At 43.1% G+C, this 14,052-nt stretch overlaps 1 protein-coding gene across 12 annotated transcripts in view; it reads left to right on the top strand.

Moving 5' to 3' along the window:
• nfixb (nuclear factor I/Xb) overlaps nucleotides 1-14,052 on the top strand; it is a 142,240-nt gene that overhangs the window by 112,685 nt on the left and 15,503 nt on the right. For 6 of the 12 annotated variants that reach the window (XM_053338398.1, XM_053338393.1, XM_053338391.1 and 3 more), the window contains 5 exons: nucleotides 472-592; nucleotides 938-973; nucleotides 1,645-1,775; nucleotides 4,908-4,982; nucleotides 10,720-10,848. In XM_053338398.1, coding sequence (XP_053194373.1) covers nucleotides 472-592; nucleotides 938-973; nucleotides 1,645-1,775; nucleotides 4,908-4,982; nucleotides 10,720-10,848 — 492 coding nt within the window. The remainder of the gene's footprint in view (nucleotides 1-471; nucleotides 593-937; nucleotides 974-1,644; nucleotides 1,776-4,907; nucleotides 4,983-10,719; nucleotides 10,849-14,052) is intronic. The other 6 variants (XM_053338395.1, XM_053338402.1, XM_053338392.1 and 3 more) reach the window with 4 other exon arrangements.

The following is a 14,052-nucleotide window of genomic DNA, read 5'->3' as shown; positions in this document are numbered from 1 at the left end:
GAAATGTGAATAACTGACCCTGTGAACATTGAAATATGTAGATAATAGTGCACATTTTCAAACAGGGTCTCCTGGAAGACATTCATAGTGTTTTAATTTTATTTCACGTGAAAAGTGATATGAACGATTCTGTGACGAAAGAAAAAACGGAGCTAGAGAGAGATGTTCAAGTCGATCTCATTTTGGAAAATCGTACAAATTTTTGTTGGAAAGGTTTAGGAGAAAGGGGGTTTACCATTACCATTGGCCGAGTATACTGGCACCTTTAACACATTTTTGATTTGGTCTTTTCATGGCAATTTCTAACAATAAAAAAAAAAAAAATAGAATAACACCTGTCATCCTTCAAGAAAATAAAGTCATTATTTACAGTATGTAGCTGATTTGTTTTTGTTAATATATGTATTATATGTATATGTGATGTGTCTCTTCTTGTGTGTGTGTGTGTGTTTGTTTGTGTGCATTTCTCAGCTCCAGTGGCTACAGCGACCGGTCCCAACTTCTCCTTGGCTGATCTGGACAGCCCTGGCTACTATAACATCAACCAGGTGACCCTGGGACGGCGTTCCATCACCTCCACCCCTTCCACCAGGTACACACAGACACACACACATGCTAAACACTAAAAATACACACATGCTCACAATGTATTTTCTCCTGTACTAATATTCTTCATTTCTTAATTCTCTAACCTCTTTAAGTCTAATGTATTCTTGATGCTTAGCTTGCTCTGCTTTTTGATTGTGCTCTTTCTCTCCCTTTTTTCTCCCCCCTCCCCTTTTTTCCCTTCTTCACTGCTAATCCTCCTCATTCCCTCTCATTTTTCCCACCGATCTGTCCGTCACACTGTCTGTGTTTGTGTCTTTTGTCTCCGTTTTTTTTTTTTTTTCCCCCGACTCCCTCCGTCGTCCTCTCTCCCGCTCATCTTACGCTGCAGGACTGAAATGGAGCTTTATGCAAGTCTCCCACGGAGGTAGTTACACATTACAGAATATCTCCCTTGATACTAATGTAACACAGACCCCTGCATCACACTTTGCACAAAAGCCACACACGCACGCTGTCGCACAGATACACACACCCAGAGCGCACACATGTAAACATTTTGGGATCCGCGGTGAAACGCTGTATGTTCACAACCCCCTTTATTTTATTGGTCACAGATGTATGAGTCTATAAGAATCTGCAAACGTGCACAAGAAGGCATTCCAGCATCACTGTACACACTTTCTGCGCTTGAGTTTTTTAGCGTGCGGCTGCTCGAGGCCAGTATGGATACAGCATGTTGAATAAATTCCGGCCTTATGTTTGTCTGGCTGTCTCCAGTTGTGTTGCTTTGTCCCCCGTGGCGAAAACATAATATGAAAACAAAACATTGAAGGGAAACCTTGACATTTTGAATTTTCATTCCTCTTGATTTTATGCAGACACATGCCTGACTCCAGGGGAAATAAGCACTCACATTTGTCCTCGATTGTCCCTCAAATGATACGTGTGCATTTCTCTGTGCCTTTTTGGCATTTAAGCTAACATGCAAGTTCAAGTAAAACGAAACAATAAAAACAAAAGACATCCCTCTAACCTCATTATACTTCTCATTCTTAAACTAAACAAACTCCTTCCTCTCTTTTCCTTTCCTCTCAGCTCCAACAAGCGCAAGTCCATTGACGACAGCGAGATGGAGAGCCCGGTGGACGATGTCTTCTACTCAGGCCGTTCCCCGGCGGCTGGCAGCAGCTCTCAGTCCAGCGGTTGGCCTAATGATGTAGATGCAGGTAATTCCGCCATAAGCTTTCCATCAGATTCTGCCTCTCCAGGAGCTGGGCCGAGGTCCACATCAAGTCACACAGAGGTTGAAACAATTAACAGATTTATAAGTCACATTAAAAAAGAAAAAATATGCTTCTCTTTAGGCTTGTATTGGCTTTACATTGAATTTGAAAACCTCAATATTTCACTCTGAAATACTCAAATATTTCACTCTAATGTTAAAGGAATAGTTTGACATATTGGGAAATATGCTTATTTACTTTATTGCCAAGAGTGAGATAGGAAGACTGACACTAAATATGTCACTGCTCAACAACAATTTAGCCTAGCTTACCATAAAGACTGTAAACATAGGGAAACAGCGAGCCTCATGATGTCCAAAGGTAACAAAATCTGCCTTCCAGCATCTCTAAAGCTCATTAATTAACAATGTTACATCTATATAAGTGTAAAAATATGATGATGTGATTTTATAGGGTTTTCTTTACTGGGTGCAGTGACTTCTTGACATTTTAGTTTGGTTGGATAGATTAAACAAAAGAGATATATAATGTATTCATTAGTAAACTGTAGAGGTGCTGGTAGGCAAGTCTTGTTACCTAGATTGAGCCAGGTGAGCTCTTTCCCCATCCCATTTTATCCTGTCTTAATGCTAAGCTAAGCTAACCAGCTGTCAGCTGAAGCCTCGCATTTATCGTACAGGCATGCCAGCAGTGTCAATCTTCTCATCTACCTCTCAGTAAAAACACAAATAAGCATGTTTCCCAACATGTTGAACTATGCCTTTATATTTCAACACAGTTGATTTTGCACTGACTGACTTGACATGGACCAAAAGCCCCAGCTCGACTCCTCCACCATCTCCTCCTTCCACCAACACACCCCCTTTTTTCCTCTGAGCTGTGTTGACCCGTCTCTTCATCACTTGCCCCCCTCCCCCCACCATCACGCCCACTCTCTTTCTCACCCACTTCCACTTACAATTCCACTTACAACCGTATACCTAATATATAAGCCCCCCCCAAACCCCTCCGAGCAGAGCAAGGCCTGTCTGAAGTAGAGGAACCGTCAGTATGCTCGGTCAGGTTATAGCATCTTCTCTCACATGCAGCAGGAACTTAAAGGGCCAGTTTAGCCTAAAAGACATTAAAAGCAAATTTTTTCTCAGTTACTTCTCGTGGTTTGACCATGCAAATAGTTTTGGTTTTATTTTCAGGGGATTTTAGATTGCTGTCGCCGAACCTTCAGCCAACACCCCAGTACAATGGAAGAGACAGAAATGCTACTTGTGTTGCCAAAAGCATTGAAACATGACATTGGACAAATTCAACAGCAGCGTCTCTGTATAGAAAACAGTGTCCCACCCATAGACCTCACTGTGAACAGTCTACATTGGAGACTATTTTCAAATTAAACAAAAAAAATATCATTATGAAAAAATGTCCACAGTGAGGTCTGAAGATCATCCTGAGAGGCTGGAACATTGTTTCTCAAATGGCATGTTACTGTGGAGTTTTTCCAGTCTAACGTTTTATTTTTTTATATGAGCATCACACCACTGTTGTGATGGGGTGGAGGCAGAAGTCTTACTGACGTATATCTCAAAACTTTGGCAAATAAAATACGAGTCTCTTTTTTGTTCTGGCTGAACTGACCTTTTATCCAGACCACAAACTGAGCATACTGAACTGTTTATAGTGTTTGTTGTCTGACTTGTCAGTGAGAAGAGTAGCATAGACGGATTTTTTTTGTTTTCCGTTAGCACTAACATTTATTGAGTGTGACTCCAGGATTGCGTGTAGCTTATGTATGTGTGTGTGTGTGTGTGTCTGTGTGTGAGTGTGTGATTGTAAAGTCTATCAAGGATCAAGGATATCTTTATTATCCCCGAGGGGCAATTTGTTGTATAGCCAGCAGTAACCACATAACCATCAAACAACAACAATAATGAACAGACAATGAGTACAATATAAAAAATCCCATTGAATTATCCCTGTCTGTGTTTTGATTTTGGTCATTAGAGTTAAGCTAACTGTCTGAGTAAAGCTATTAAGAAAAACAAAATATTTCAGGCTAGTGTAGTGGCATGTTTATTTGTTCTGTTCTTCTATATATCATAATAAAATAATAGTCTAACATTTTGGGAAATACACTTAATCATTATGAGAAGAATTCATGTGACTCCTGCATGCAGGAGACTAGGATGAGTAGCATGTTAGCAGAGCAGCAGTAGCGGCTAGCTCTATATTTGTCTGTTTACACAGGATGCGTTTAGGCACAGTTTGAGTGCTCAGGCCTCAACACACAATTAGTAGTTACCTCTATGGACGTGCTACTGTAGTTTAACACCATGGGTATGTGCTACTGTAGTTACCTCCATGTAGTTGCGTCCATGTAATTACCTCCATGTTTATGCGCTAGTTAAATGCTAGCAGGCTAAAGATTGCAGCTGAAGCACTTTCTGTGTAAAGGCAACATTAAAGGTGCTCATAGGCTGATTTCGTTACCTTTGGGCAGTGCCAGGCGAGCTGCTCCCAGCCTTTACATTAACCTTAACTAACCAACTGCTGGCAGTAGCCTCATATTTACTGCACAGACAGACACAAGAGAGGTATCAATCCTTCAATCTAACTCTTGGCAAGACAGCCAATAAGCTTATTTCCCAAAATGCCATTTTAACATCCAAATCCTTCTCTTTTATCTTCCTAAGTATCACAGCAGAGCCGAGCCAGTGTAATCACCCATTCACCTCTGAGATCATAACCACTCACCCTTTGGCTTACAGCACTTTTAACCATCATGAGTATGGGTAACATGTCAAATGTGTTTTTAATAGACTTCATGCATATCTCTCGGGTGTAGTATTTGACTTCGGGGGATTCTGTTAAATTGCTAAATTTTCATGTATTTTCCGATTTAACTGTGTAACTCACTCCCACTCACATGCTGCCATTTTAATACCGCCAGCGACACTTGCTGCACTATATAACATTAAAATCCCCCGATTGCCTATTATTTAACCGCCACCTCTTTTCTCTCCCTCTCATTCTTTCCATCTCTTTTTACTCTCTGTCTTTTTTTCCCCCCTCCCCTCTTCCATTGTTAACTCTTCCCTTCTCCCCTGTTTGGCCTTTCAGTGCAGCACCATTTGGCCAGTGTGCAGGAGAGGAAGATTAAGCATGAGAGCGATGGAGTGCAGTTTCCTTACCATGGTTAGAACAACATTAAACATTATACTGTGTACATGTATACATGCTCTACTTCAACTCACACCACCCTCAACTTGTATACATATCTCTCTCTGTCTCTCTCTCTCTCTCTCTCTCTCTCTCTGTCTCTCTCTCTCTCTCGCTCTGTCTTTTTTTGTAAAGTTTGTTTGCAATTCCTGTGGATTCTCTGAGCTGCTCTCCTCTCCTTTCTCCTCTCCTCTCTTTTTTCCTCTCCTCTCTCCTCCTCTCTCCTCCTCTTCTCTCTCCTCCTCTCCATCCTTCTCTTGTGTCTTGTTCTCTGGCTATGCTGCCACTGGGTGGGGTTGTGTTTCTACCAGATGTCTGCTGTTGTCCATTGTGGGTTTACCAAAGCCTTTTGGTAGCCCAGTAGCTCCATAACATTCACCGCCTTGTCTGCCTCAAAGATGTTGTTGTAAATCTGTGAAATAAATCAGACATCTTGGAGAGGATAAAGACATCCCTGGTGCGATAAAAGAAAGAAGAAAAAAAAAAACACTGACACACACTGTCTGACTCCAAGTCCACTGTATTTTAAATGTGTAACTATGTGCATTATCATATTCAACAGCCGCTTTGTTGTGACACACCACATGAATGCAAACACAGTTTTTCGAGGCGGTGTGAATTTGTCAACAACATGCAGCTAAGTGCTCCGGGTGCTGTAATTTTGCTGTCGAGGCCTCAGAGAGAAGGCAAGCGATGAAAGACGTAGAGGAGAAGGAGGAGGGGGAGGAGGAGGAGAGTGGAGGGGTGTGTGTGTGTGTGTGTGTGAAAGAGGGATTGTTGAGTAGAAGCATTAGCCGGCTCCATCCAGCCCCGCTTGTTTAGACAGAGACGACGAGCGACGTCCCCACCTGCCGTAAGGCCTGACTCAACCCACCTCAGAAAAAAACAGCACACGACCCAAACAAACACGACTAAAGGCACTCAGGTGTGTCATCGACGCACAAGGAGCCTTCTGTCTCCGAGACATGCTTACTCACTAACACGCACATTTACAAATGGTATGCGGGTGTGCACGCGGGGGGAGAAGAAAAAAAAAACTAAATTTAAGCACAGTCTTTTTCTCTGATTTACATTTACACACACACATACACACACATCCCCAATCTGAAGAGGAGCAACGTTCCGGTCCAGATGGCGCCTCCATGTGTCGACAGCGAAGGGAGCTACTGGGTTACAGCAGACATCTGTTCTGGTGATGGTGGTGGTGGTGTTGGGAGTGAGAGACGAGGAGAGGAGAGGAGAAGAGAGGAGAGAGGAGAGGAGGGGCGGAGGACAGGAGGAGGAGGAGGGAAGGGCCTCCACCTCTGCCTGCTCCGGAGGTGATTCTCTACCTGAATGAAAAGCTCTGAGGCATAGCAGGTGATCATGTAATTCATCATTAAGTCCGCTGTCTCCCGCTCCGCTCTGCTCCGTTCTCTCCTTCTTGCCTGCTTGCTCCTGCTGCTCAGCGGCGGGAAAAAAGCTGCTTATCAACTGTACTGTAAGGAGGTGGGGGAGAGGAGGAGGAGGAGGTGGAGGAGGATGGGGGGGGGATTTCAGGAAGGTTTTTCCTAAGTATGTGTGATACTGACAGAGACTTTTCAGCTAATTATCTGGTGTCACGGGTATAAAACTGTGATATGTGTGTGTGTGTGTGTGTGTGTGTGTGTGTGGCTGCGGTGTTGCAAAGGTGTCCTTGCTTTGCCTGAAGCACAATACCTCAGTGTTTATAGGTGCTAATGGTGTGTGAGGCAGTCAGTTAACGAGGGACACAGTTTCTGTTAATGTACATTGTTGTTTCTTGCTAACCTGAGTGACGAGCGTGTGAATTTTGTGCGTGTGTGTGTGTGTGTGCGCGGACCCGTTCTGTGACAGATAGGGGTTTGTGTGGTCGCCAGCTTGTTAGCGTGGCAAGACTAGAGGGTCATGGGAGCAATTGGCTGCCAGTCTGCTTGTGCAGTGTGCCAGGAGCAGGACACAGAAATAATGTAGAACAAACAACTGTGTGTGTATGTGTGTGTTTGTGTGTGTGTGTATGCTCACACACACATATACACACACAAACACACACACACACAGATTAAGAGAGAGATCAGAGTAACTTCTGTTAGCTTTATCAGACAAAGCTTTCATTGGGCATCTGGGTCTCATTTGCTGCTCCTCACTGAGAAGCCACATAGCACCAGATATTTCAGCAAGATAGCAACTAATTAGGGAATATCACAGAGACTAAAAACAATATGTATAATTTAAGGCTGTTTATGCATAATAAGCTGGTTATAATTGAACTTATGATGGTGATGGCACACAGTCATCCCTGCTATATGTGCCACAGAGGAAGTGGAGGCACAACATGTTGGGATTCAGTTTGTCTTTATTGTCACATTACACATTCTCCATATAAAACTGTGTGTATTAACAATTACAATAGTAAAACAGTTTATTTTATGTCTGCTATATTTCAGAGGCTAATATTGTGCTTGTTACTCTTCTACTTTTATGTGATAGCTATACTGCCTAGTTACAACGCTTTACACACAAATACTAACACAGTGTATAATACGTCGTTAAAGGGGCACTCCATTGATTTAGTATTGCACTTCCATAAAGTTACTGCACTCATAAGAGACAGAGTAAAAACAAGGAATGGTAAATATTGAACAGCAGAGGCAGAGATACTCTGACTTATAGTCTGTAGTATGGGTCAAGCTCCAAAAGTCTCTATATCCTACATTTCCCATAATGCAACCACACAGAAACCTTTCATTAGACAACCCTTACCTCCTTGATCTCCACTTATGATTGCAATGAAAGCTTTCTCATGGCTAAGCTGAGATGAACCTGAAGACATCACTATGACATCATTAGGCCCACCGCCCCACCTCCAGACCCATAGAAGACACACACCTGTTTCCACCCACTGAGTAGTACTTCTTATGGTATAGTGCCCCTTTATAATAATAGTTCTACTTACTACACAAATATGCATCAACAATAGCTTTATATGCAATAATGTAATATAGATATCATAATACTAGGAAAGTGGCCTTTTTGCATAATGAGTACTGTTACTTTTCATTTTTTAAAGCCCCCCCCCCCCCCCATGGATATCAAAAGTTTTCTTCTCATTCCATCCATGATATAGAGTTTGACAGTAGAACTCTGTTTTTACTATCAGCTGTTGTAGAGGAAAGGTTACTCTGCTCCTTAAAGTTATGCATTGCAGCAGCAGCAGGTGAACCCACTGTACAATAAATAGCTTATATAGGTTGTAATATATTACCAAGCAAGATTCAAAACACATTATAGGAAGTGAAATATCTGAGCCATATGGATGACAAACCTATGCTACTAATGCACTGTCTGAAGCAAATGTTCATCTATTCCTTTATTATAAGGGTGTTGACTCAGTGACTCGTTACCTACAATGCAACATCACTGACCTTTTTGCCCAGAATGAATTTCTATGTGTGAAATACACATACAGTACATACTATATAGGTCACTTTATGTCTTATTTTATCTATATCTGAAGAGAAAGTAGGAATTGTTGCATCATTTCTCACTAAAGCAGCCCAAATGGTAAAAAAAAAACCCACTCACAGTGTATGAAGTATCTTGTCATTAAAACACATGGAATTACAAACATATAACATTTTAACAGAACAACAAAACTCTCCAACAGTAAATAAAAATGATTACTGTGTCCGCTCCTCCCACCTACATGTGGAGTCACATGACGTGCCTCGCTGAACACAAGAGCCGGCGCCCACCTTTTTTTTTTTTCTATACTTATCGGTGCCCACACAAGCACAGCTGCGCCCATGCTGCCTATGAGCATTGTGGGTAAATAGTGATAAAAAACATTTCCCAGTGTAGCATTAAAAAAAAAAAAAGCTTTTCAGAAATCTGCTCTGCTAGACTTTATACGCTGAGCTCATAAAATCTATTTCCACATCTCTTTGGGCCATGGTGAAATTACCCACGTCTTTATTTGAGTGTGTTTGTTTTATATGTGTGAATATTGTGTCGTTTAGTGCTTTATGAGGCTTTTGCTTGCCAAGGTTGTTTATCGCTGTATTTTTTTTTTTCTTCTTCAAGCAAATCTGATGCAAACAATACACAAGCACAGTATGTTCCAGAAGAAAGTATAATGAGGTCTGTGTATCCTCGCTGATGTACTTCTCTATACTTTCACTTCCTCATCATTCTCTGTTTTATGGATTGTTCTTTTCCAGCCTTTTATTTCATCTTATATTCAACGTTGTGGTTCCCAGCAGAGGTCAAATACACCATTTGGCGCTGCTCCTCAAACCCTGAAATTCTAAATTGCGCCTTTGGATTACCATACATCAAAATAAATTCCCTCAGTGCCCACCGCACGAGGCCTTGATCACAGAAGAGAACCTCTTTTATCTGTAGCTCTCACACTTTTGGCCATGTTTCTGGTCCGCTGGTGAGCCCGGCCTATACTTAGTGTGCCCGTTTTTACCAAACTGAGGGATATTTCATGCAGTCCTTCAGCCTCAGACGACATTTATAGACAGAGGGGGACACTTTAATGTTTGTCTATGTGTGTCGGCCATGCCGTCACCGCTCCTCCACCGCTTAACTCCTTCCATCTCTCTGCAGCTCTCCCATCCAGCCTTTACTGGCAGTTTGCCCGGTGCTCGCCACCCAGCCTGAACAGCTTGTGTGTGTGTGTGTGTGTGTGTATGTGTGTGTGAAGTCAAGCTCCTTTTTTTTTAATTTTTTTTTTTAAATGAAATACTGTATGTCTTAAAGGCAGAATCATAAAATACCTGACAGTCAGATAAGCATAAGGGCACTACATCAGAGGAATCCATTGATGTATGTTTTGGCACGCTCTTCTGCAGCTATATGTAGTGGTGTAGCTCATGCTGGCTTTGGCTTGGAAAAACACAGTCTGCCCCAGATATGAGTCCGTCCAAAATCCCATTCATTCTAAAGAGGCATCCTGACAACTTGCAGTGAGTGCTGTAGTTTGCTCGGCGTGTTTTGTTGACTGTGTTCCCGCGCCGCTCTGTAGCTGCTTTCTTTTAAAACCAGGATGGACCGTCGGGGGGTGCTATGAGATCATCCTGGTCTGGGATCAGTCAGATTAGTTCGGATCTGCTATTTTTTTTTAAAAAGGCTTCACAAAGAGGAGCCATCTTCCAATCGATTTTCAATGGCTCTCGATGTCGCACTACAGCGGCGACCATAGTTGGACCGCCATCGCATCTCCCAGCTCTTCTCTCTCCTGACACTGTGCCCCCCACCCCACCCCCCGCTCTCTCCCATCAACCCCCCTCCTTCACTCTAAACCCCTCCCCGGCCCCCCCTGCTGCTTTAAAACATGGCCTCTCATCGGACCCTGCCCTCAATGCCCGTCCTCCCGCTCAACCCCAACACCTTGTCACCCCTGAATCTGACAGACATGGTACAGCCCGCTGACTGTACCCAAACGTATCAGACTACTATTGGACAGTGAGATTAGTCGACCCATCTGTATGTTAAACCAATCAACGAATCAATGAATGAATCAATTGATCAATCCATTGATTTCAGTCGATCATAATCATTCGATTCTTGTAAATTAAAAAAAAAAAGTCTTGATAAGTTTTTTTTTTTTTTTTTTTTTCTTTTTAGAGTCAAAGTAAGCAAACGCAGCCATGTTTAATTAAAACCTCGTCTCTGTTCTGCCATTTTGTTGATCCCCTTTTTTTACCAGGACTCTCATCGCCTGGTTCTCTTAAGAAGCCGGGGAAATTCGATTTCAGCGCCCTGTCCTCCCAGACGAGGTCCCCCCGCATGGCGTTCACCCACCACCCACTGCCAATGCTGGCGGGAGTGAGACCAGGTGAGACCAACCCAGCTCCCGATCCCTCCCCTCCCTTGATCGCCCTCTCCTCCTCTCCCCTCCTCACCATCTCCTCCTACCCACCCACCTCAACTACTTCAGGACCTACAACTCCCCACCCACCCCCCCACCCCTACCCCTCCACTCCCCCACCCCCACCCGCCCGCCCCCCTCCACCGGCACAAAGATGGGAGCGTTGTCTTTGGGAGATGAGAGTGGCTTGGATTTTTTTTTTTTTTTAAAGCTGGCAGGTATAGCTGTGCTCACCTCCGCCTCCTCCTCCGCCTGTTCTGGCCTCATCAGGGTGCAGGTCAAGGGTGCCGACGGAGCTCTATAGGGAGTCTGGGTGTGGGTGTGTGACTTTTTTCTGCGCCTGTCTGTTGGTGGATGGTCGGTGGTCGTTCATGTCTAGATCTCATCTCTGTAGATGACTTTCTTCTTTCTATCAAGGTGGTTGCTGCGGCCTGTTCTGTCACTTCTCTAACTGCACGAGTGTCAGTTGTCCTTTATGATGGGAACTGTTCTGACCGCACACTTCAGGAGGTGTTACATGTTCATAGGAACTGTCTGTAATCAAGTGTTGCTTACTCATAGACAATTTCTGCAACAAGTCAAAGTTTGTAGATGTCAAGACAAAATGAAGACCTAATAATGCAATGCTAATAAGTAATGATGCATTTAAAGGTATAATAAATAAGTATGGTTAATAACTATTTAAAATTTCCCAACTAGCCTAAAATAAAATAAGCAAACCTAAATATATACATTTTATGTTTATTTTATTAGAGTGGAATATTTTAAATACTAAAGATGACTGAACAGCATTATTAAAATCTTGAATTTTGGTGCACTTTCTTGGTATACATTTGTAAGTTATGGTATATCACTTGACTGATCTATGCCTTTAGTGAATATTCACAAAATTTTGGCATGGGTCCTAACCAGGCTGGTTAAAGTAGGCAACTGCCTGGGACCCCAAGATCTCCAGAGGCCCCAAAAGCCCCAAAGGGTTCACCGTGTGACAACTGGTATGTGGTAATATGATGAATTGTAATTTTCTGTAGGAATTTGGGACTGTTCATCAATAAAGTAAGTATGGTGCAGTATGAGCAGGACTGTAAAGGGTACCCCAAAGTGTTGCAGTGTTTCAAGGCTGCGGACTCACAATAATTCAAAACATACAATGCTGAATTATCCTGAGTGTTACTCTGTAGTTTGGGTCATGCTTGAAAAACACAGGATCCTACCATTCCCATAAGCAATTGAGTTGTGTCTTTTATTAGATCCACTCCACACGTCTAGTTTGTGAGAACATTTTAAGCCTCAAGCTCAAACTAAGCGTCATGTTCAATTTTTATGACACTCAGGAGGGCTTCCTCCACTTCCACACAAGATATTATACAACAGTTTCCACAGGCTGAGTAGTTCTCCTCATAACTAGCAAACTGAACTTTATGTGTAAAATCAATGGAGTGCACCTTTAAATTGGGTCCTGAAGCCTCATCTTTGGGGTTAATGGGGTCCCTGCGTCAAAATACTTGACACAGTGCTCACATGATGCATATCTGTATCAATTTGCCTTCAATAATACAGGACTACTGTACATTTTGCATAGAATGTGGGAAGGGACTTGGTGCAACTAATTTTTGCCCCCCAAAGAGGCTGATCCGATCGTGGGTCTTTCTATTTCATTATTCTCTATCTTCTTTGTAGTCCTTTTCTACTTCTTCTTTATATATTGATATTCTTTATATTTGATGAACTTTCTTTTCTTTACACTATGGGATCTCCTAATTGATTCCACTGTGAGTAAGCACATGTTTTTACTCTTCACACTGGAAAGAGCAGAAAATTGTTGCTCTGAGGCGATGTGTGACCCAGCTGATATTCCAGCAGGCTAAAAGCAAGCAGCTCATGATAACATCAGATATCAAATAGAGCCGAAGGAGCTATGACAATAAATCACCACTCTCTTAATTTTATCATCACTGCACAGATCGAGAAAGAGGCTTCCTTCTACTTTCTGGAAAGGACACATTTGTGAACTCACCCAGTGAAGGAGCTCGCTGGAGATAATTACCCATGTGCTTTAGTTCTGTGTAGCTAGCCTACATCAAAGGCTTTTTAAGCCACTGAGCAGATGTGAAGCAATGAGTTTGACCGCTGTGTCATTAAACCCTCCTCCGTGGTTGTTGACAGACCCTGTGCCTCTTGAGATGTAGCTACAGCAAATCCAATCTCCACACACATATCCAAGTCCACACTGACATGCACACATGTGCACACAATATCTCATGCTCTTTTTGGCCAGCAGTTGTGATTTATATAGTTGTGATTTGTTTCTTTGTACACAAACTCTTACAGAGCGCATGTTGGGGTTGTTCCCATGCTGGCGTGAAAGTGCTTACCACATCATCAGCGTTGTTGTTGTTCTTTGTGGAAGACATGATCCAAGGGGATTTATGGGAGCATGCTAGGGCTAGCCACTAGCAGCGGTGGTGGTGCAAGGAGATGGTTTTGGCGGAGTTTGTCCCTTCAACCACATTCAGCTGTCCTCTAGAAGGAGGAGAGAGAAGGTAGGGGTGTAGGGATTCCCTCTGACCCTGTCTCCTCCAATCACCACTACTCTATCCCATCCCTAACCCGCCCCCATACCCCCAGAGTGTTTGGCCTTCACCCAGCCTCTAATGGGATTAGTTAGGGGACTATAGGAGCAGGGAGACAGCTCCACTAGGGGAGCAGGCAGCCTGGCATGGGAGCAAGGTGTTGCTAGGCTCAGAGGCATAGGCCTCTGTCTAGGGGGTAAAGCACCAGGGTTGGCACCCTTATGAAGTGCACTCGCACACACAATGTATAAGATGCAAGCACCAAAGAGTGTTGGCAGCCCTACATGGGCAGCTGGGGGGCCTGGGTAGGATGGGGGGCGGGGGTGGCGGGTTGTGAGACTGGCACAGCTAAGAGGAGAACAGGCTTCTAATACAAATCAAGGAGATTTAGTAATGGATATAGGTCTGACAGAGAGGGCTTTGTGTTTGGTAGTAAGGCTTAACCAACTGCTCCCCTCTCACACCTCACACACATACACATGGACCAAACAGCTCTGTTTGGTCCATGTTCCTTGTTCTTTTCTTGTGAAGCAAAACATTTTTTATAAGCTTATTAGCTGCTTATTTATTAATTATTCACATATTTTGTATCCCCGCA

Source organism: Scomber japonicus, chromosome 18, assembly GCF_027409825.1.
Source record: "Scomber japonicus isolate fScoJap1 chromosome 18, fScoJap1.pri, whole genome shotgun sequence".
NCBI lineage: Eukaryota > Metazoa > Chordata > Actinopteri > Scombriformes > Scombridae > Scomber > Scomber japonicus.
This window is presented reverse-complemented; position numbering and strand designations above follow the sequence as displayed.